We start from the raw sequence: 24,183 nt of genomic DNA, 5'->3' as shown, positions 1-24,183 counted from the left end.
GTGATCACTCACTAGACCGCTGTTGCTTGGATACCTGCCTCTCTTTTGTTAATCCAGCAATACTAGGTAAAAATTTACTGCCTCCTTAATTACACCGTTAGAAACGCAGAGGTGGATTGAGCGAGATCGTAACCATTGGCAGGAAACCTGGCATGTTCATAACGAGGCCTTTTGCACACTTCCATGGCTTGTTGGGTTTGGTGCCCCCGCAAATAAAGTATCATTATTTGGGGTTTTTATAGTCCTCTTCCTCCCCACATCCATTCCCTGGCAGAGTTGGACGCTTTCCATTAGTTTTCCAAAACTGTCAAACCATGCCCTTAAGAAGGTGGTACGGTTCTACCCTTAATGTAATGTAAAATAAAACAAGCAGGTGCCTTTTCCTATTGTTTGTCTTTGGCTAATAGCGAAAGATGTTTCCTCAGTGGTCACTAATGGGAAAAATGTAGCTTTTGATGACTAGTGGCTACTAGGTAGGACACTCAAGACATTTGTTTGGGGGCCTGGAAAGAAACAGGTTAGCAGGCGGTGTGTAAGAGACAGAATTTTGAGTTTTGCAGCTTGGGGGGCAGAGGGGAGAAGCAGCCTTTTGTGACTCAGAGGCTGCCAATGCATGCTGTTTGCTTTTGGGGAAACTGATGCCGCTTTAAAGATGAGCACTGTTTGCTTGCCCACTGCATCTCCCACAAGTCTCCAGTGTGTTCTCCTCACAAGAAAACCGTTCCTGTACCAATTAATTCCGACTGCCCTGGCAAAGTTTTGTGGTCATCTGGGAATGTAGATAGAGTAAGACTTTGTTGTTGTTGTTTTAAAAAAAGATGTTCTGCTGCTGGGATAAATCTATGGAAGAGAAAACAGATTTATATACATTTCATGGTTTCTATTTGGCTGTTTGGGCTACAACATTCCTATACCTGCTTACCTGGGGATAAACCCCATTCAACTCAATGGGATTGACTTCTGAGTAGACATGCGCTGTAACTGGGTACAGCTGAATCTTGATTTATGCCGTAGGTGCCATCTTAAACCTTTGTAACTGTGTCTTGCCACTTTCAATTTTTTTAACCTTTTTATATAGCTTTGGGGGTAAGCGACTAAAAGCAATTCTCTTTATGTCTGTGCAGAAGTAAATCACATTGTGTTGAATGGGGCTTACTCTCAGGTAATTTTTGTGAACCGTCCAGAGAGCTTCGCCTATTGGGCAGTATAAAAATAAATAAATAGGTAAGTGGGTATTGGTCTGCAGCCTAAGAGATTTAGAGAGAGAACCAGCAGCAATACAGCAACACCTTTTTCTTCTTTCTTACACAGAAGGGAGTACGTAAATATGATTCTGGCTCCTAGACATACTAAAAGAATAAATAAATCTGCAGCCAGTATATGTGAGAGGGTAAGATGTAAAATAGGAACCTCTCACAGCCCCTGTGTTAGGAAAAGATGAGAGCAGTGCTGTTGGTTACAATCCTGTGATGGGCAGGACCAATGGAGGCGGGTGGCTCTGACGTCAGTGGGGCAGTGAATCTGCTCCGGGTTTCAGTCAGAACCAGTCAGAACTCTAAAGGAGCTCTGCAAGGCACTTCGGAGAGTCCTGTAGAGTTCCGACAAACTCAGAGCAGATCCACTGTCAACAGACATCAGAGCCACCGGCCTCCATCGAGCAGGACGCTGCATCGTTGACCCAAATATGCCAGTTTCTGCCGCAGAGGACTAGCGAGAGTGCAGCTTTTGCTCTTGGTTGCGTCGGTGGTCAGTGTGATCTGCCAGCTGTCACGTAAAAAGAATAGACGCTTGTAACCTGACTACAAGTCAGACTACAGCACCCATAATCCCAGTGGGGATTAGGGGGATTGTAGTCTGATGCATCTGCATCTGGAAGACACCAAGTTGTGGATGGCTGTGCTCGCTTCTCTGCAAATTGTTAGAGACGAAGAACCCCGCTGTCCATCTTCTGTTCCAAAAAGGAAATTGCCATTCTTGACAGAGGAACTCCAAGAGGTAGAGTCCAGCATGAAACCGCCGAATCAAAATGTAGTTGAGAAATTTGATCCCGTCTGCTTTGGGCACAAATAGGGACAAGGGTTTCCTGTCCCTCTGAGCACATTAATTACCTTGAAGAGGCTCGAGGCTTGAGTGGCATTTTAATCTTTTAACCGTTTGTAATCCTCCCAGAGAATTTTGGTTATCGGGTGGATTAAAAATATAATAAATGATAATACATCATATAATGTCAAAAGAGGGCAAAGTGAGACTAGCTGGGTGTGTGCATGTTAACAGTAATCGTGTGTGACATATTTTCTGGGCAGGCCCAAGGGCGAAGAGCAGTGGGTGCTTGGAAGGCGAGCGCGCCATATTCCCATCTTGATTTGGCAATGAAAGTCCATGGTGCACAGGCCTTGGGGTCACCACCTTTTCCACATCATTGCATGAGGCGGGTTCTGTTGCTTGAACGCAGTGCCTGTCCGACCCTGGAAGGAACTTTCAAAAACACATTCCATTATTTTAAAGTTCTTAAAAAATTTAAAGAAGCAACCACCGCCCAGCTGTGGTTTCCATAACACTTTCTGAAGACACTTGAGTGACTCTTTCCACCATTTCCTTACTTCCCTTGGCCCACGGGGGTGGGGATGTGGCGCTCAGCTCGGCCCTTTGGCTGCCCTTTTTGTGGGCTCTGCTGCGGTTGCAACTGAAACTTGGGACGGCGGTGGTGGTTTCAAATCCTGCCAAATCTAAAGGCGAGGGCCTCTTGGAAACTTCCTCTCCTGCGTTAGCCCAGTGGCTTTCAGAAACCCAAGTTCCGTGCAGTCACTAGCCAAAGTATCTACTTTTAAAAATAAAACATGTCAAATCCCTATTTGGCCCACCCTTCTTTTTCTGTGAATGTCATCCACTGTTGCTTCTGGCCCTAGCAAAGGCGGTGGGCACGGGTTCAGGGCAAACACAGATTTGAAAAGGGCTCCCCCTTCCTCCCCCCCGGGTGACCTTGCAGTGGTACTCTTAAACAGGTGGGGCGTTGCATGTTCTTGTTCAGAGGGGAGAGCTTGTTGGGTTACAAAGGCTCTCTGTTTTTCTCCGTCTTTGTGAAGTTTGGGTTTGTTTTCTTTTAAAACTTGTGGGTACCTGCTTTAACCTGGTTGCTCCAAAACGAATGGGGAGATGGTTCGGGGGTTTGAATGGGGAACTGGTGACCCTGCTGCAACTGCTTTCCCTAGCTTCATCTGCTGGGCGGTATAGAAATGTAATGAATAAATAAAATAAATACTATATTGGCCCAAACTAGAGAGATTCTTAAATGCCAAGTCAGCCTCTCCCAGCTGGGCAACCTCCAGGTGTATTAGATTACAACTTCCATCATTTCCAAGCTGGGCATGATGGGAGCTGTAATCCAACACATCTGGAGGGCCCCCAGTTCGGGGAGGTTGTGCCAAGTGGATTCCCCCCCCCCTCGCATGACAACCAGCCAGAATAGGCATGGAAGAACCAGCAGTTTTCAAGCTCACCAAAATTCTCTGAAATGTGGTTTCAGGGTCGTTTTTCCTCGCTCCCGTTTTCATTTTCGATGTTTTTGGCTTGTTTGAGCGGGAGAAGTGTGCATTTCGAACTGGAAAAATGCACGTTTCTGTATGCATGGCAAACATGACATTTTCAGATGCCTTATGAACATAAACCAGATTCAAGCCAGGGAGCAATTCCTCTCCACCTTGTCTCTTCTTCCCCCTAGTGGTGGAACACAAAATTGCAGGCTGGGGTTTGTGCTTTGAACTGGAAGTGTTTTATTTTATTTTATCGGAGGGCGGAGGGTCATGTTTATATGACGCCCTTCTTTTTGCTGCTCTTCAGCAGGAGATCTTGGAGTGGCTTACAAAGGATGAGACGACTAAACACACAACAGTAAACCCAGCTGGTGGCGGAAGACATGTGTGGAAAGCTGCTGGGCGGTGAAACAGGCGGTCTCTGAAGGTGGTGGGTTCGCCTTGGCTAGAAGCTTTCAGGTGAAGGCAGAGGGGATCCCCTGCCTCGGCCAAAGGGGAGACCTTTGAGGCCCCTTCCTGCCCTTTAACCATCTGGAAGGATTATCCTGGGGGCTTGTCTATGAGCTTGCATCGTACTGAGTCAGGCTGGGGATCAAACTGGGGGCCTTCTCCATGCATCGTGGTGAGCTGTGGCCTCTCCCCCTGTTGCACCAGGGCAGCCCATTGGCCTGTCCAGTCCAGTACTGCCTGCACCGATGGGCAGTGCAGCTCCCCAGGGTTTCAGGCAGGGTTTTTTCCAACCTTAGCTGGAGACTCTGGGGATCAGACCTGGGAGCTTGGGCATGCAAAGCAAGGGCTCCGCTACTGACCCATTGCCCTTCCCCTAAAAGTAAAGTTAAGATTCCAGTCCTCATAGTTCTGAATAAACAACTGATTTAAACAGGAACATAGGAAGCTGGCTTACCCTTGGTCCATCTAGCCCAGTATTGTGGACAGCGACTAGCAGTAGCTCTCCAGAGTTTCAGGCAGGATTCTTTCCCAGCCCTGCCTGGAGATGTGGGGGATCGAACCTGGGACCTCCCGCATGCTGAATGCTGCTGTCATACCTCCCCAGCAGGCCGATCTTTTAAACGGTGCTGGCTCCTGCTAGATCCCTTTGGCTGTTTATGAGCAAAATGCCCGGCAGGATTAGATGTGAGTGTGCAGGCTTTTGTAGTGCGAGCACCACTTGAGCCTGCAGTGTGCCTGTGCACTTGGCACGGAGGGGGGCTTGCCCCCCCCCATTATCATCAGCACGGACTGGACTGCAGGATAAAAAGGTAGGTTCCCTCCTCCACTCCCCTTGCCGCAACAACGTCCCCGGGGCAGTGCTCTGCTGTCCCCACAGGAAAGGGCGGAAGCCATGTGTTTTATCTAGGAAGCTGCTGAGGGTTGGCAAGTCAACGGTTAAAAGGACCCTGCAGGGCCAGACCAAAGCTCCATCTAGTCTAGCATCCTGTTTCCAACAGTGACCAACCAGATGCCTCCAGGAAGCCCCTAAGCCGGACATTCATTTATTTTTCACATTTATATCCCACCTTTTCCCTCTTGCAAGGAGCCCAGGGTGGCTTACATGATCCTCCCCCTCTCCATTTACATGATCCTTCTCTTCCAACAACCCTGTGAGGTTGGTTAGGCTGAGAGTCAGCGACTGGCCCGAAGTCACCCAGTGAGCTTCCTTGTTCAAGTGGGGACTCGAACCTGGATCTCCTGAGTCCCAGTCCAGCACTCTAACCACTACGCCACACTGGCATGAGCCTTCTTCTTTCATTGCTCCCAGGCCACTGGTATGACGTGGTAGAGTGCCTTTGAACCTGAAGGTTCCATGTCATGACCAGTAGCCATTGATAGAAGATAAGCTTTCTCCTCCCAAGGACTGGATGTTTGTTTGTTTCATTTCTATACCGCCCAATAGCCGAAGCTGTTTGGGCGGTTCACAAAAATTAAAACCAAAGAGCGCACAATAAAACAATATAAAATATATAAAACATTAAAACCACAGTATAACAATACGACCAGAATAAAACCTAGCAGCAGTGCAGGGATTTAAAATACAGATTTAAACAGCAAAGCTAAAAGAAAAAGGATTTTCAATTCCTTGGGCCAGGTGTAAGGTTTAGTGGCTAGCATATAAAGCTGTAAAGCAGCCTTCCCCAAGTTGTCTCCCTCCAGATGTGTTGGACTGCAGCTCCCATCATTCCCAGCCAACACCTTTTTTCTTAGGCACCTGTTGAAGGCCCATCTGTTCATACAAGCCTTCCCTGTGCCAGTGTAGGCTGTAGGTACAGTATAGTCTATTTTTTTTACATATGTCTGTTTCCATGATTTGCATATGCCACTTCGAAATCTGTAGGCATACGTGATTTAGTGCTTGTAAACAACCCAATGTAAAGAGCCATTTGAGCTGGCATCTGCCACCTCATTGTCACGCCGCATCTTGTAACGGTGCGTCCCACAAGTTCACCCCGCACCGGAGGAAGACGTCCTTCCTTTTGCTTTTCATGACCCTCCCACCAGTCCGTTTCACAGGATGACCCAGGTTCCAGTATCGTGAGAATGTTGTCGATTGGTCACCTGGAATTCCGCTGCAGTGAAACATTCTGCGAAGCCCAGAATGCTGCTGTGGTAGCGGCCTCTTTTCATTTTGTGGGGAGCCCTTTTCATTCATACACTCAATTATTAGGTTTCTAGGCTGCCCAATAGCTCTCTGGGTGGTTTACAAAGATTAAACACCTTAAATACACAATATTGTACATAACATAAAAACCATGTACATACACGCACGTAAACAGGCACACACAGTGTATTTTAACAATCAACAATAAGAAATCCCCGGACTTGAATAAAAACCTTAAAGGAAGGTCTTAACCCTGGCACCAAAAAGATAACCATGTTGGCACCAGGCAGGCCTCATTGGGAAGATCATTCCATAATGGGAGGGGGGCACCACTGAGAAGGCCCTCCACCTTGTTGCTGCCTTCCCGGCCTCCCTCGGAGGAGGCACCTTGAGGAGGGCCTTAGATAATGAGCCATCTGTCAGGGATGCTCTGACTTGCATTCCACCATTGAGCAGGGTTTTGGACTCGATGGTCTTATAGGCCCCTTCCAACCCTTCTGTTCTTTGATTCTATGTAGAGTACGGGTAACTTTGGGGAAGAGCGTGTTAATTTTTGTGAGCCGCTCAGAGAGGTTTGACTGTTGGGTGGCAGAGAAATGGAAGGAGTGATGGAATGAGGGAGTGATGGGAAAATGAACGCCATGCATGCTTAGGCCTGGGCATTAGAAGCCAAGTCTCAAAGGGAATTCACCCTCCCCCCCAGCTTCCATGCGGTGTATTGCATCTCGAGATACACTTCCCCTCCCCAAGCTGTCTGAGCGTCTTTCTCCTGGCCTTAAATGGACAGCTGCCGAGGATCTGAAGCCTCTGCCTTGCGTGGGAAAATGCTGTGCTGCGTTTTATCTTTTGCTGACCTCTCTGGTGGCAGATGGCTATCGTTGGGAGCCCTGTCCAGCCGCCCCTGTGTTTGGGGAGTGCGCGGAGCCCAGATAATTAAAATGCTCTGCACACTCCATGGCCACCCCATGATCCTTGCTTGGCTCCTGGCCTGCCCCGCTTGCCTGAGTCCCGTGGCGGGAGGGTTTGCCGAGGGAAGGGGAGGTTTTGCAGAATTAAGTTAACGGGCTTGGCTGTTTCTGCTGCTTGCGTGTTCCAAGCTGGAAAGGACGTGATCCACATACCTGAGATTATTGAGAGGGGCAGGTTAAGGTCTGGATAAGTTCAGGGGCAGACGGCACATTGCGTACTTGGCAAGGTTTTTAAGCGCTCCCTCTCTTTTTCTCGGCTTGTCCAGAGGTTTACATCTTAGAATCAAGGATTAGAAACCGCAGCAGGCAAGAACAGAAGATGCATTTTAAATGAGATATACTGCAAAAATGAATATAGGGTATTTATTTATTATTTTCATTTATTACATTTGTATCCCGCCTTTCCTCCAAAGAGCCCAAGGTGGCTTACAGGGCCCTCCTCTCCATTTTATCCTCACAACAACCCTGTGAAGTAGGCTAGACTGAGAGTAAAGTGATGCATGTTGGGGCAAAAAATCCCAACTTTCTTTATTTATTTTATTTACAATATTTATATACCGCTCCACATCAAAGATTTCGGAGCAGTGAACAACAAGATAAAAGAATAAAACCCCATAATTAAAACACTTAAAACATTTTAAAAGAACAGATTCTGAAGTTAATAAACTGTGACTGGTCACTTGGGGAAGGCCTCTCGAAATAACATTGTCAGGAGGCGCTGAAAGCAACACAACGTTGGCACCTTCCCTTTCCTCCAGGGGCAGGGAGTTCCACAGGAAGGGGGCCACCACACTGGAGGCTCTTTTCCTGGTGGACTCCAGCTGGGCCATGGGTCCATGTGGAACCACCAGGGACATGTCCTCCGATGACCTCAGTGATCGGGCAGGTTGGTAAGGGAGAAGGTGCTCTCTCAGGTATCTTGGTCCCGAGTTGTTTAGGGCTTTGTATACTAGTATTCAAACCTTAAACCTGGTCCGGTAGTCCTTGCTGAAGGAGCCAGTGCAGTTCCTTCAGCAAAGGAGTTACATGCTGGAAAGGGGCAGCTTCCGACAAGAGCTGAGCTGCTGTGTTCTGCACTAGCTCCAGCTTCCGGAGCAGCCTTCAGGGCAGCCCCACGTAGTGTGCTTTGCAGTAATCCAGTCTTGAGGTTACTAGCACCTGAACCACTGTGGCCAAGCTATCCCTGTCCAGGAGAGGCCGTAGCAGGTGAACCAGCCAAAGCTGGTAAAAGGCGCTCCGAGCCGCAGTGGCCACTTGGGCCTCCAGCGACAATGATGGATCTAGGAGTACCCCCAGACTACGGACCTGATCTTTCAGAGGGAGAGGAACCCCATCCAGGCCAGGCAATGGGCCAATGAACCACTCACCCATGGGGCTTCCGTCTTGCCAGGATTCGTCTTCAGTTTATCGGCCCGCATCCAGCCCATTACTTCACATATAAGCTGATGGGATCTTAGCTAGCAGTAACCGACCAGGGAAGAGATCTTGGGGTTGTGGCAGAAAGCTCGATAAAAGCGTCGACCCGGTGTGCGGCCGCTGTAAAAAAGGCAAACTCCACGTTAGGCATAATTAGAAACGGAATTGAGAATAAAACTGCCAATATCATACTGCCCCTGTACAAATCTACGGTGCGACCACACTTGGAATACTGTGTGCAGTTCTGGTCACCACACCTAAAAAGGGATATTGTAGTGCTGGAAAAAGAAAATAAGATATTGTAGAGCAGAAAAGGGCAATTATAATGATCAAGGGGCTGGAGAAACTCCCCTATGAGGGAAGGTTACAACAGCTGGGATTGTTTAGCTTGGAAAAAAGGCAAGGAAGGGGAGACATGATCGAGGTGTGCAAAAGTATGCCTAGTGTGGAGAAAGTGGATAGGGAGACATTTTTCTCCTTCTCTCATAATACTAGAACCCAAAGGCGTCATCCCATGAAGCTGATAGGTGGGAGATTCAGGGCAGATAAAAGGAAGGATTTTTTCACACAGGGCCTAGTCAAACTATGGAATTTGCTACAACAAGATGCAGTGATGGCCACCAACCTGGATGGCTTTAAAAGGGGGTTCGACAAATTCCTGGAGGAGAAGGCTATCCATGGCTACTAGTTCTGATGGCTCTGTGCTACCTCCAATATCAGACATAGTCTGCCTATGTACACCAGTTGCTGGGGAACATGGATGGGTGGGTGCTGTTGTACTCATGTTGTGGGTTTCCCACGGGGAGCTGGTTAGCCCCTGTGTGAACGGAATGCTGGACTAGAGGGACCCTTGGTCTGATCCAGCAGGGGACTTTTTATGTTCTTATGTTTTTATGTTCTTACGACTGGCCCAAAGTCACCAAACGAGCTTCATGGCCGAGTGGAGACTCGAACCCAGATCTCCTGAGTCTCAGTCCAGCACTAACCACCACACCACACTAGGTAAATAATTCAGGGTGGTCTCTGGATTTGAGTAAATGGAAGGAAGGTAACTTAATGACTCCCTCCTTGTATGTTGACCCGACTAGGGAAACTCATTCTCTCTGCCTCGGAGGTGGCCCATGATGCTTTGGACCATCGGGCCAGGCGCTCACTTGGCGGGACTTCCCAACACCTTGCTTTGGTGGCCAGGACCTGGCATCCTGCAAGAGAGAACTCGTCTGCTTTGCCAAGCGGGGGCCTCATAAAGCGCTGCCCTGTATTCACAATTCACATCTGGGATGTGCCAGGCTGTTCTTTGGCCTTGGGGAACATGAGGAAAACATGATACACGTTGGCTCTGGGCAAGTTGGCGTCTAGAGGGTTTCTAGAAGGCCGAACCTGGGTTTGGAAGAACCCAGGTTTGGAAATCCACAATGTACATGAGCTCCCAACAGGTAGAGGCTGCTGGGCTGTGTCGCACCTGTTCCGCAAGACATAGTTCAGCCTTCCTCAACCTGGTGCAGAGGTGGCTGGAGGATGTTGGGAGTTGTAGTCCAACACATCTCGAGGGCACCGGGTTGAGGAAGGCTGAACTGGCTGGTTATTTCTTTGACGATGCACTGGTTTTGATCTTTAAAAAAAACAAAAATGGGTGGGGAACTCCTTTGGAATTTGAATCCAACCCTTGATCCGAAAGAGATTTCCCAGTGCTGGCCTAAGCCTGGATTGACTGAAAGAAAGAACCCCTCTCCCTTATCTCTCCCCCACCACCCCTAGCTTTTGAGATTATTCGGGGCAGTTCTCTTCTCTTCTGTGGGCTCCTTGGCCATCTGTATTACCAACAAGGGCCGACTGGCAGGTTTCATTTGGGGGCTCCCTCACTCTGGATGGCAGGAGGCCCTGGAGGAGAGACTCCGAAGGTGGCCTCAGGCTGTGGCCAGGTTGGCAATGGGGCGCAAGCCATTCCGGAAGGTGAGGTTAACGTCGCACCACTTGGCACGCTTGCAAGCAACCTCACTGCGCACCGTTAAATGCAGCTGCTGCGTACTTGCCACGATGTGTGAACATGCCCGCATGCATGCCCGCCTGCTCCTGCGCGGTTTGTGCCCCTTGGTGTGCGAGAGCCGAGCATTTCCTGGTGTTGGCTTCTGGCGGTCTCAGAGGTGTTTCTGGGCCGCCTTTAGGGCCCCTCCTGGAAGGGGCTCTTGGCGCCTGTGCTGGATTCGCATTCTGATCTTCCACAGATAGAGCTTTGATTCCCTCCTCTTCCCCCCCTGCCCAAATGCTCTCTGGAGCAGAATGGGTTCCCTTCCATTTCGTCGCAGAACGAAACTCGCACTCCACCGGCTTGGGTGTGCAAACGGAACTCCACATCCCCGTCAGACATTCCCCCCACTTCATCTTGCACGGCAGGTATTCCGGCACGTCAGATTTTACTGAACTTTCTTCTGCTCGTTCGCGTTGGCCTGTCTTTATTGCTTCCTTGCCCATGCGTGTGCCGCCCTTGTAGGTTCCCCAGCTGGATCCAGGTTCCAAGTTTTCTGTATGCTTTTTCAGCGGTGCCCAAAAGGTGGCATTAGGAATTAGCAAAGAAATATTCCCTTTTGCATCCGGGGGACTGAATCTGGTTCTGTGCATGTGAACCCAAGGGAGAACTTCTCTAGGGTTTTTATTTTTAAGGAAGAGTGAAACAAGAAAAAAAAAAGCAGCTGTAGGAGTTCCAGTATGAGAGGCAAAGTGCCCGTGAAGTGCAAATGGCTTCCCTCGGCAGCTTGGAATGCTCTCTCCTGGGCCGACAGTGCCATGTGGCAAGGATGAGGCAACAGACTTGGCCGTGAGGATTTGGGGGCACTGTCAAGGGGAGGTGGTAAACTGTCAGCTGTTTATCATCGTGGGGGGCAGGAGAGGCTTTATTTAGATCAGCCTTCCCCAAGCTGGTGCTCTCCAGATATGTTGGGCTGCAGGTTCCATCAGCCCCCAGCCATCCTGGCCAATAGGGATTATGGGAGGTGCTGGCACCAAGATGGGGAAGGTTGGCTTAGGGTGCAATCCTACGCAGGTTTAGACAGAAAAAAAGTCCTACAGTTCCCAGCATTCCGCAGCCAGCCATGGGGAATGCTGGGAGCTGTAGGACTTTTTTTCTGTCTAAACCTGCGTAGGATTGCACCATTTCAGTCTTAAGATTCGGCAGTGTGTCAGGGTACGTGTATTCTCAACAAGCGGTGTGCAGCGCAGCGCAGCAGACACAGAACGTGCCATGCAGTGTACAGAGGACAGTGTACAGTGCTGCAGTGTGGAACGCTCCTGCTCAGGATTTCACACACCCCTCCCCAGCCAAGGATGATGGGAGCTGTTGCTTGACACACCTGGAAGGTACCAGCTTGGGGAAGGCTGTTTAAGGTTTTCTGCCTCTGGCGCCCAAGATGTCCCGCACCAGCCTTAGTTCTAGCATGAGGCGTGATAACAGTAGTTGCCACGTCCCGCTGTAACCGAGTCTATAACCAAGACCTAAGCGTAGGCAACCCAAAGCACTTCACCTTCTTTCCCTGTTTATCCCCGATTCCCTTTCCTTCCCCTTAGTCTGCTCTGTCCCCTGTATTGAATTTTAGACTGTACACTCCTCGGGGCTGGGAACCGCCTCTTGTACTCTGTAAAGCTCACTGATGGCACTGTATCAATAGCAATAGGCAGAATCTTAACACCTTCTCTCTCCCTCCCCTTTCTTTTCTTGTGTACGCAGGAGGCGGACAGCGGAGAGGATGACTGCCGGTTCCAGCCCAGGAGGTAAGTGTTGCACGTCTGTGTCCATACATTTTGGGCTGTCCTGGGTCGCTGCCGCCCCCTGCCCTTCTCAAAGTCCTCTGGCATGTGCAGAGGACTGCGTGTAAGTATGTATGGGGCTTTCCTTTTCCCTTGGTGCCAGACGTTACCAGATCGGAAGCAGAGAGTTTTGTGCCCCTTCTGTCTCTCTGCACCCCCCAAATTGCAGTGCAAAACAAGGGACCCCTTCCCCATATATGTGCCATGCACAGGAGAACTTAGGCAGGTCTCTTATAGGTGGGCAGGGGACTGTCTTATAGAAGAGCAAGCAGGATGGTGAGGGGTCTGGAAACCTACAAGGAGCAGCTGAAAGAGCTGGGTGTGTTTAGCCTGGAGCAGAGAAGATTATGGGGAGACATGAGAGCAGCACTCGAAATATCTGAAATGCTGTCATGCAGAAGATGGAGCAGTCTTGTTCTCCGTTGCTCCAGAGGGCAGGGCTAGAAATAATGGATGGGTTTGGCTAAACATTAGGAGAGACATCCTGACAGTGGGAGCTGTTCAGCAGTGGGACAGGCTGTCTTGGGCGGGGGCGGGCTCTCCTTTGCTGGGGGCATTTAAGCCCAGCCTGGGTGGCCCTCTGCCAGGGATGCTGTTGCTGCACCCTGCAGTGCAGAGCCTGCAGGGAACACGGGGTTGGACTGGATGATCTTCGAGGTCCCTTCCAACTCTGTGATTCCAAGTGGGGAGGAGGGTCTTCTGGGCGGGTGGGGAGGACAGTGCCTTATGGTGCCTTATGGTGTAGGGCATCGGGCGGTGTGGAGGAGTCTAGGCAGAGGCCGCCAGAATTTTCCAGATTACACAACATGCCTGTCTAGCTCAGTAGTGTCTCCTTTAACCCAGGCAGTGTCTCCCCAGAGTCTCAGGCAGAGAAGGTTCTCTCTCCCCAGCCCCCATCGCCTGCTCCCTGATCTTTTCCAACTGGCCATGCGAGGGACTGAGCCCCGAGAGAATATAGAACCCCTTTTCTAGCCCCATCCTGTTTCTCCGGGCAACGCAGGGGCTCCCCCACTGAACTATGGCTCCTCTCCCTACATGAATATAATGTGAAGCAGCTTTACAGCAAGGCCATTGGTGCAGCTCCCCCATGGCTGTCTAAGGAAATGAAATGCATGCGCTTCTCTGGCAGCAGTGGTGTGACTGTGCGTTGCAGAGGTCTTCCCCACCCCATACATGCACAACGTACTCTGATAGGTTTGCTGCTGCATTTAGGTGTATTTAAGGGCTGCTTTGGCAATGCCCTTGTTTCCTCCTCCTCCTCTTCTTACTGTTCCTTCTCCTATTATTATTGCATATATATCCTGCCTCTTTTCCTTGTGCGAGGAACCCAAGGCGGCGTACGTGGTCCTCTTCCTTCTCCTCTCCATTTTATCCTCACAGCAACCCTGTGAGGCAGGTGAAGCTGAGACTCTGCGACTGGCCCAAAGCCACCCAGTGAGCTTCATGGCCAAGGAGGGGCTCGAACTTGGATCTCCGGAGTCCCAGTCCAACACGCTAACCACCACACCACAAGGGCTCTCAGCACTGTGGCCTCAAGACTGTGTCTGTGACAGACACACACACACAGAATCAATACCCATTTTTAGTCCACCCTGTTTCTCCTTGTGCTACTCCATGCATTGTGCACTGGCAAATCATGCCGCCTCTGTCTAGACCTGTGGAGGGCTGGCAGGGAGAAGAAATATGCTGCCCCGCTTTTGGCGCAAGATTATTGTGGGCCTGGCTGGCTGTGACGTGTATGCGTGTGCGCGTGAGATAACAATTTCGGCATATTTAAAATATTTTCTTGCCATGGGAAACGACTGTCGCTGCTGATGTGCCGACCTCTGTCCTGAGACTTCCTCTTGCACCGGGGGAGTGGGTGCGTTGGGAAGATCTAAAACCCAAGCAAAGAACTGCTGAGAGGGTTTTTTGTTTTGTTTTACAGAACTGAGAGTTTGTTCTGTAAATATGAATGAAATCTCTTATTTATTTCTTCTTCTGTGGGTGGAAAATCCAGTCATCTGCAGTCATTCTCTTCCTCTCCCCCCCCGGGAAGGCTTTCTTGTATATTTTTAAAATAATTTGCATTTCTTTCGGGAATAGGAATAGGATTTATTTCAGGAATAGTAGAACCGCTGTAGGAGGAGGCGGCACAGGAAGGCACCAAATACAGGAAAAAGTTTAAGCCTCCCTTCCACACATGCAGTGGTCCCAGAACCCTGGATCGGAACCCTGCATGCTAACTTTACAATAAGAAAGAGAGGGTCAACCGCACGTGGCATATTTCGTGTAACACGTAGCTTGACTCTTAGAGCATCCAGGAAGACACACGCTGCCCTGAGTGAGTCAAAAAGCCAGGGCAGTGCTGGGTCTTGGCCGGAGGGTCTCAGCGACTGCCCAGCCCCCCCCCCCCCACTTCTGATGCCAGCCATGAACCCAACAGGCGCAAGTCCGCCTCCTGACCTTCCAAAGCTCGAGCAGTTTCTTCTAACGGGGCTTTACACCCATACATACCTTAATCCAACTGTGGATTTATATTGGTTGGTTTTTAGTTTTCTCCTGATAGCGGCCAGAATGATTCAGGGTCACTGAGGATTAGGAAATGCCTGGGATCTCAGGGAGGCAAGGGCGTAAACCTCTGATCTACCTGGAAAGATGAAGGCTGTGACAGATGGGGTGTAGACGCAGGGAAGAGGCGAAGAAAAGGCGGTGAGGAAGAAGCAAGGAGTGGATGTGAGGGTGTGCTACTTTGCAAGAAGTCGTCTTTAAGGAGCTAATTCTAGGATGACTTGCCTGCATGGATGACCCCCAGAGCATATACTTTGGAATCAAAATTCGGGTGGGAAGAGCTACAGTTTGCTAGTATTTTGAGCCCAGCTCCCTTTGCCCCTGCCCACCACTGGAATATAGCCCCAAAGAGCATCTTGCAGGTGAAATTTGGCCCTCGGGCTGAAAGGTTTCCCCACCCCTGCACTAAACCATGCCGGGCTTGATGAACCTGCAAGAGCTTGGCTTCTTATGTTCCCAAGGCTCTAGCCAGCAGTAGGCAACCAGGATGCCCACCTGAAGTTTTGTCCTACAAGCCTCATAATCCCTGATCATTGGCTATGCTAGTTGGGGCTTATAGGAGTTGTTGTCCCAAGTAGCTGGGGCACCAGGTTGCCTTCTCCTGCTCCACTGCCTACGCCACGTGACCGCCACTGCTTTGAGAGTGCTCTTTCTCTAAGTGTCAAACGATGCTTCGGTGCACCCTTGAGATGACCCTCGCTGGCAGGCCCGTATGTCATCCCCAGAGAAGATGTGGGGCTGGGGCAGAGGGGGGCCACCCTGTGAGTTTGCAGAGGTGAATTGTGGGGGCTCCAACCAGCCCCTCGGCACGTTCTCTGAACCACTGTCCTCCAGAGCTCTGTTCTGCGTTCACTTCTGCAATGTGCCAGGTGAACAGAGGGGAAAAGGCAGCATTTCCTCCATGCCTCTTCTGAGGAAAGATGATTTGGATTTTGAGGGACTTTCTCCCTCCATTTCGGCTGGAGAATGTTCCAGGTTTATAGGCTGGAGCGGAGAGACCTTTCAACATCCTGTGTTGGAGGCTTCTCCATAGCTCCCTTATCTGCCCTCCTTTGTGCTCCCTTTGGCTTCTCTTATCAGTGCAAGACATCTGTTAGCATTTCTAATCAGCTTGGACCAGGAAGCGACGCCAGGGGCCCCCTCCAGTGGTGCCTAGTCAGAAACCCATCTTGCTTCAAGCAGAAAGGGGACCCTCCCCTCCCCACCACCAAAAAATCTCTGAGCTTTTCTCCCCATGACAGTCTCTCTTTCACTGTGTTGTGTGAGGTCCTGATAATCTGGAAATGTTCCCCTCTGGTCAATTGCCAGTTTTGGGTCACGTCAGGGGTAAAGGAAAGGCGTGCACTCTGCGCATGCTCGGAGGCATTCCAGCTAGAGAAATGGCACTGGGAATGTAGGAAGCTGTGTTATACTGGGTGAGACCATTTGTCATTAAGTTTAGAATTTCTTAGAACAGCCTTCCTCAAACTGACGCCCTCCAGGTATGTGTTGGACTGCAACACCCATCATTCCCAGCATGCTGGCTGGGAATGATGGGTGTTGCCATCCAACACCTCTGGAGGGCATCAGGTTGAGGAAGGCTGTCCTAGAATCTCAGGTTCTATCAATACAGCGCCCCACCATCACATGAGGCTGGGATGTTCATGAGCAGAAAGGGGTGATGTGCTAGTTTGGGTTTAATGATTATGGTAAGGTGTGTGCAGCTACCTAGCGGCTGCAATCTGGTTGCTGGTGGTTGTTTTTTAAGACCGGCAGAGAATTACATTACCTACAATCCATTCTGTCCTTACCACTGGGAGCTGCGTAGCTTCCTTGGGTTGCACAGATGCAAATCCGCTTTCTCTTTAATTTAGCCCTGAGTTACCTTAAAGCAGGTGTGTGCAATTCATGACGCTCCAGACAGGGCCGGCACCAAGGGGTGGCCTGGTTGGGCACCTGCCAAGAGCCCACACCCCAGCAGGGGCCCATGGACAAGAGCCCCTTGGACTTACTCCTCCCCCGTTGCAACCTGCTTGCTCACCTGCTGCCTCTCCCTCCGGCCCAGGAGGGGAGAAGGAGGAGCAGCGGATGCCGCGGCCTCCTGGCTCCCCAGCTGCCAGCAAGCGAGTGGCGATGATGAGGTTGAGGAGAAAGAGCAAGTGGGATTATTTAGCGTGGAAAAGGGAGGGTAAGGGGAGACATGATAGAGGTCTACAGAATTATGCCTGGTGTGGAGAATGTGGAGAGGGACACACTTTCCTCCCTCTCTCAAAATACTAGAACCCAATGGGGCCATCCTATGAAGCTGATTGGTGGGAGATTCAGGACAGATAAAAGGAAGGACTTCTTCCCACAGCACAGAGTTAAACTATGGAATTTGCTACCACAGGACGTAGTGATGGCCACCACTTTGGATGGCTTTAAAAGGGGGTTAGGCAAATTCCTGGAGGAAAAGGCTATCAAGGGCTACTAGTCTTGACGGCTGTGTGCTACCTCCATAGGCAGTAAGCCTATGTCCACCAGTTGCTGGGGAACATGGGTGGGAGGGTGCTATTGCACTCATGTCCTGCTTGTGGGTTTCCTGTGGGCAGCTGGTTGGCCACGGTGTGAACAGAATGCTGGACAGAATGACACAAAATTGGGTGGGATAGCTAATACCTTGGAAGACAGAAACAAAATTCAAAGTGATCTGGATAGACTGGAGTGCTGGGCAGAAAACAACAGAATGAAATTTAACAGGGATACATGCCAAGTACTGCTCCTAGGAAAAAGAAACCAAATGCACAGTTACAGGATGGGGGATATGTGGCTCAACAAAACTACAAGCAAGAAGGATCTTGGCATTGTTGTAGATCACAAGCTGAATATCAGCCAACAATGTGATGTGGCTGCAAAAAAGGCAAATGCTCCTTTGGGCTGCATTAATAGAAGCATAGCTTTCAAATCCCAGGAAGTACTAGTCCCCCTCCACTCTGCACTGGTTAGGCCTCATCTGGAATACTGTGTCCAGTTCTGGGAACTGCACTTTAAGAAGGATGCAGACAAGCTGGAGGGAGTTCAGAGGAGAGCAACGAAGATCATCAGGGGACTGGAAACAAAGCCCTATGAAGAGAGACTGAAAGACCTGGGCATGTTTAGCCTTGAGAAGACTGAGGGGAGATATGATGGTGCTCTTCAAGTCCTTGAAAGGTTGTCACAGAGAGGAAGGCCAGGATCTCTTCTCGATCATCCCAGAGTGCAGGACACAGAATCATGGGCTCAAGTGACAGGAAGCCAGATTCCGGCTGAACATCAGGAAAAACTTCCTGACTGTTAGAGGAATATGACAATGGAACCAATTCCCTAGGGAGGTGGTGGGCTCTTCCACACTGGAGGCATTCAAGATGAGGTTGGGCAGCCGTGTGTCGGGGATGGTCTGACTTGGAATCCTGCATTGAGCAGGGGGTTGGACTCGATGGTCTTGTAGGCCCCTTCCAACCCTACTATTCTACAAGTCTATGAGTAGATGGACCCTTGGTCTGATCCAGCAGGGCTCTTATGTTCTTACGTTCTCAAGTGGTAACAGTGGCAGTGAGAAGGTAGACTCCCACGGGGAGGGGGCACCTACTGGGGCTGATGGGAGTTGCAGTCCCAACATCTGGAGAGCCACACATTTCCCATTCCTGTCTTAAAAGGAGGTCTGTCTGAGGACAGCAGGGGCGCCATTTCAGGTTGACTGGCTGTCTTGTTAAGAGATTCCAGATCAGATGGCAAAATGAGGATATTTAAAAGCATTTGTTGTGGCTGCCTCATAGTGGTGCTTGTCAGGAGCGCCCTAGCTGCCTCTTACAGTCTACTCCAATAGCCAACTCAAGACACAGACGAAAAGGATTCTTTTCAAGGCTTTATTCCTTTTACAACTTAATGACTCTTTCAGATGCTAATCAGCAGTGACTAAGCAAGGAACAGCACTGGGGAAAGATAGCAGAGTAGCCTATGCTCCAGGTTAGGCAGTTGGTCCCCATTTGTAGGAGAATCACGGGAAGACCCAGAACTTAGGGGCTAGGGAGAGATCCTCCCTCTTTCCCTTGGATCTGAAGGACAGACCTTTGCTTGCGCGCCAAACGAGCACTATGCCTCCTTTCGGCACCCTCCATCTGGCGCCGCTCCCTGCGTCTGCGCCGAGTGTCCAGCAAGCCCCCCTCCAGCGCTCTCTCGCTGCCAGGGCCACTATCTCTCCCTGGAATGCTGGCAGGAGGAATCTCTGCCGGCTGCTGTGCGTGTGAGAGATGAGCGAGCTCCTCTCCCACGGATTGCTGTTCCTCCTCAGAATCAGAACTGCTCTGGGGCTCTATCGGCTCAGTTTCCACCCTGACAGAAGCTCCCCAGGAATAATTGGGATTATTTAGATGGCTGTGTGACTCATAACACGTGTGTGTGTGTGTGTTCGTGCCATTTAGGGAGAACAATTCCCAAATCAGCTTAATTGATGGAAGCGCTCTTTTATATAAGCAGCTGCTATTTATTTTATTTTTCACACATGATGTTATATCTGACATCTGGGGGTTGGGGGGGCGGGGGGAGTTTAGAATATGACTTTGTCAGCCTTCCCCAACCTAGTGCCCTTCAGATGTGTTGGATTAAAATGAGTTGGATTACAACTTCCAGCATGCTGGGAGTTGTAGTCCAACACATCTGGAATCCACCAGATTGGGGAAGGGTGCTTTAAGAGCTTTGTGTAGGTGAGATGAGTTCAAAACAAAATTCTCTGTGTGTGTTAAACTGGAGATTTCCTTCTCAAATTCCAAATACTTATTAGGCTGACAAAATAGGTAAACTATCACTTAAACAAACAAAAACTACATTATCCTTGAAGAATGGGAGCAAGAGAGCTGGGGTGGGGTGCCTTTGATAAAAGGGTAGTGGGTGATGGTGAACTTTTGCCTCTTCTTAAATGCATGGAGTAATTCATGGCTTGAGGTGAATTTTGTGGTGTGTCTGTCGAAAAGATTTGCATAACCAAGGGGCCCTGCCCTGCAAGTTTTAGGGCTGAAGCAAAAGCAAGAATTTGCCCGCGGGTCCCCCCTCCCGCTTCCTGTGAACTTTTGCCATCTTGTTGGGTAGAGAGAGGGGCGGGGGCTAATCAGCCACCATGTAGTTTTCGACTCTCATTTCTCGGTAGGGGACCAAAAGGAGACACTGCATTAACGAAAGACCACCACTCAGCTACCAAACGTCGGAAGTGCCAGTATTCCTGTCTTGTTTGGCTTTCCCCCTACGCTCAGGTGCCTTACGGAGTGATAAAGAAATTTATTATATTTTTTAAAATACCAGACAGATTTTTGGTGCGCAGGGAATAAGACCTCACCTTTCAAAACTGTTCCTTGGACAAGAAAGACATTCCCAGCTATGCAGAGCTTAGCTTAAAGGTATATAGTAGCCTCCCCCTCAAGATATTTTGGACTACAGCTCCCAGCATTCCTGACCATTGGCTTTACTGGCCGGGGCTGATGGGAGTGGAAGTCCAAAACATCCAGAGGACACCAGGTTGGGAAGGCTGGTATAGGTTGCATTCTTTAAAGCGCCATACAAATACTATTATTCATTTATAATAATAAAAGCTGATGTATGTGTGTCTGTCTGTCCGTCAACACCATAGCGCCAGGACCTTGAGACCTTGACACCTGAACCTTGGCATGTATAGTAAGGGGCATGCACCCTGGGCTTGTTTTGTTTTGAATGCATTAACTCATTTTAATTAAAATGTGCCTGTGTTCAAAGCCTGCAATACCCTCTTTGCTGACTAGGTGGCAGATTTCCCTGACCAGCACAGAGCTTTGCATTCCATACCATCAGTAGCCAGGGGAGGTGAGCAGGCCGAGGGACAGAATTAGAGGCCTGCCCCCTCTGCTTTGGGGCAGCCTGGCTCCTCAGCAGATTGGACTGGGCAGGCCACTCCCTCAGGGGGCTAGAGGAGGTGCACCGTGTCAGGTCTGTGTCTAGGGGTGCCAACAGCTGTGGCGCCACTTGGACAGGCTGGGCCCTGTCTGGCCAACTCTGAGAACTGCGTAACCTTGAAGGCGTCTCTGTATCAATCTAAGAGTTATTCCACTCGTGCAAAGCAGGGTCCGTTGGCTAGTAAGAAAGGTCTGGACGAGGAAGCGCTTTTCACCCACTTTTCTCAGGCCTCATCACAGCAGCCCTTGCTGGACGGCCAGCGGCATTCGAAATCAGCCCATCCTTGCCCGTCAGGTGCAAAGAAGCTAATGCTTTGTGACGGGGCTTCGGTGCAGCTGAGCTCTTTGCAGCCCTTCCTTTTTGCCCTGGGCCATAATAAAACCTGTGTTTCATTTCTTTTAAAAAGAAAACAAAAGGGCTCTGACGTTTTGGCCACCTCCCTTCTCCCCAGATGTGACACAGAGCTGCTCTCCAAGTTCAAAAAGAGAAGGGGGCGGGGGGAGAGATCGCCTGACTTTTATGCAGTTATCTCAATGTTAGAAAAGCCACAGTGGCCGACCAAATGCCCTTCCGAAGCTCACAAGCAGGACCTGAAGGCAATAGCACCCTGCTTGCCACCATGTTCCCTTTCAGTATCTGGTCTTCAGAGGTAGACGGCGTCTATTCACGGAGGTTCTGTGTTGCTATTTTGACCAGTAGCCACCGGCCTTCCCCAAGCTGCCAACCTCCTGCCGCTGCGGACTGCAGCTCCCATGCTTCCTGAGCCCTGCCCATTCTGGCTAGCACTGATCGGAGCGAGAGTCCCCAACAGCCGGAGGCCACCAATTTGGGGGAAAGGAGGAAGGCGGGGGGGGGGGGCAGACCACTTTAAGCTTTTCTGAAGCGGCAGACTTGCGCGTAATTGCGCGCGGAGCCTTTTAAGGCGCAGTCCTATGCATGGGGGATGCTGGGAGTTGTAGGACTTTCCGCTGTCTAAGCATGCATAGGATTGCGCCGTAACCGCGGAAAGAGCGCGCTCGCAGCCGGTGGCTGGGGAAACGCGGCCGGCCCGAACCTTCCCCGGCCCGTCTCGCCGGGAAAGCGCGCCCCGGCCGGGGCCGGTCCCCGCCCCAGCGGGGGCGGCTCCCCTCCCTCCTCGTGGCCGGCATGGGACCACCCCGGGGGCCGGCTCGGAGGCTGGTTGGGCAGCCCCGCTCTTGCGCACTGCGCGGCGCGCCCGGCGAGGGAGGAGGGCGGGCGCGCCGGGGACGCCAGAAGCCGGCCCGCGGCCGGAGCCAGCAGACGCTCCGCTCCTCCGCCCGCCCGCCGCCGCCGCCGCCGCCGCCCCTCCCTGGGCGCCCGTGGCGCGCCTCGGCTCTGCTGCGGGGGCGCCGCGCGTCCTGGCTATGGCCCGCGCTCGCCGGCCGGCCCCGGGCAGCCCCCGATGACCCTGCGCGGGCTCCGGCGGAGGCAGCGAGGCGGCGGCGGCGGCCGCCCCGCTTCCGCCCCGGCCTGCCCCTTCTGCTGCCGCCGCCGCCGCCCCCCCGGCCGCCCCACGATGATCCCCTACTTCTCCGACGACGCCGTCATCTCGCAGAACGCCATCAACCAGCTGTGAGTGCCGCCTTACTGCAAGCCCGCCTTTCCCGCAAGCTGGCGCCCTCCGGGCGGGCGGACTGCAAGGCCCATCACCCCCAGCCAGCTCTGCTGGTCGGTGGATGTTGGGCCTTGCAGTCCACCCCCAGCGTGGGGAAGATTGATTGCCTCTCCTCCAAGAGAAGCAAAAAATTAGGATGATTTGAAGCCAGCTTCCCCAATATATGTTCGTGGATTCTCCAATGGGTTGTTCCTTCTCTAGGCGGCGGCTGCTCCTCTTCTGCGCCCCCGTCCCTGCCCAGAATAACCCCCCTAGTTCTCCCAACCCCGGCGGTGGCTCCCGGAACGGCACAGGGGAAACCGTTTGCGGTTTTTCTCTCTTTCCTCCTGCCCTTTTTCTTTCTCCCCACCCGCGTTCCCTGTTCCCCGTTTGTGCCAGTTTCCTGAAGTCATCTCGGGTCGAGAGCCGGAGCAAGAGAGAATCGCGCCGCTTCCTTTTTCCTGATGGGCTTCCCCCCTTCCTCTCTCTTCCCATCTTCCAAGAGAAAATCGGGTTTGTTGGGGGGGGATAGGGGGTGAAGAGTGAGTGCTCTGGTGTGTTGAGGCTTCCCCAGTGGTGGAAAATAAAAGACTGGGGAAGCTGGGGGTGGGCTGGAAAGTCTCCACTGGACTGGAAGCTTGGAAAGCGAGGGCAAGTTTGGCTGTGTCAGGAGGAATTTTCCTTTGGAAAAGAACGTTTGCACAAACTGCTTCAAAATGCTCTTCAGTTTATTTCAGTGAGAACGTCCTAAAAGCAACCTTTCTCCCTGATGCCTTCAGATGGGTTGGATTGCAAGTCTCATCAGCCCCAGCCCGCTATGGAGAGTGCCTGGTGGGTGCGGGAAGGATGCTTTCAGGCGATCTCTGGTCTAAACATTGCTCCAACTGTCCGTGCCCACCTAGTAAGTTGTGCTTTGACGATTGCGTTGGCAGCCCCATACCCTGGGTTTTAGTGGGGATTACTCCTGCCCCTTGCAAAGCATGTATGGGATTGTACCCTTTGCAGGAATTGATGTATATCAGAGTGGGATTCTGGTTTGGTCCCTGGCATCTCCAGTTAAAAGGAGTCAGGGAGGAGGTGATGGGAAAAGCCCTTTCTTTTCCTCAAGACACCCCAGAGAGCTGCTGCTGGTCAGACAGACCTGGGCAGGATGGTCTGTTTCTCTATTAGACACTTCCTGTTTTCCGGATGATAACAAGAGTTCGCGTCACACTCTGACAGCCTGATCCTGGGCGTGTGGACGTGGAGTTCAGCTCGGTTGAGTTGAGCAGACTTTACACTCGTGACTCAGGTTCAAATCCCACACCAGCCATGGGGTTCCTTGGGTGACCTTGGGCCAGTCACTGTCTCTCAGCCTAATCTGTCTTGCAGGGTTGGTGTGAACATAAAATGGGGGGGGGGTTGTTGGGGAGGACCTATAGCAGCTCTTGGTGGAGGAGGCGTGGGATAAGCATGTAAATATAATAATGCACAGTTGTGTTTGCGAATGATTTGCCAAGTCCATACACAGAGGCTGTTCTCTGGGTGCCACTGCCTACAGAAGTGTGGTGGAGCCCTGTCTGTGCCCTTACCAGAGAGATCCGTCTGCTGTCTTCACTGTACGCATTAGACGCTGGGTTAAGATCTTTCCCTTCGAGCAGGCCTTTGGGGTGCAATGCTAAGCGTGTCTGGACAGAAATAAGTCCTCCGACTCCCACAATCCCCCTGCCAGTATGCTGCGAGCTGGAGGGCTTATTTCTGTCCAAACATGCATAGCATTGTGCCCTTAATCTTTCCTCTGTTGCTCTGATG

At 51.1% G+C, this 24,183-nt stretch overlaps 1 protein-coding gene across 5 annotated transcripts in view; it reads left to right on the top strand.

The window, feature by feature from the left end:
* Positions 1-24,183, top strand: part of SSH2 (slingshot protein phosphatase 2) — a 128,137-nt gene that overhangs the window by 30,285 nt on the left and 73,669 nt on the right. For 2 of the 5 annotated variants that reach the window (XM_084823147.1, XM_084823146.1), the window contains exon 1: positions 12,282-22,370. In XM_084823147.1, the coding sequence (XP_084679273.1) occupies positions 22,201-22,370 (170 nt within the window). In that variant the 5' untranslated portion in view covers positions 12,282-22,200. The other 3 variants (XM_084823151.1, XM_084823148.1, XM_084823150.1) reach the window with 3 other exon arrangements.

This window comes from Heloderma suspectum, chromosome 16 (genome assembly GCF_057233095.1).
Source record: "Heloderma suspectum isolate Gila_16-S chromosome 16, 16-S_ref, whole genome shotgun sequence".
Lineage (NCBI taxonomy): Eukaryota > Metazoa > Chordata > Lepidosauria > Squamata > Helodermatidae > Heloderma > Heloderma suspectum.
Note: the sequence above shows the minus strand (reverse complement) of the source record. Positions and strands in the feature narration are given on the sequence as shown.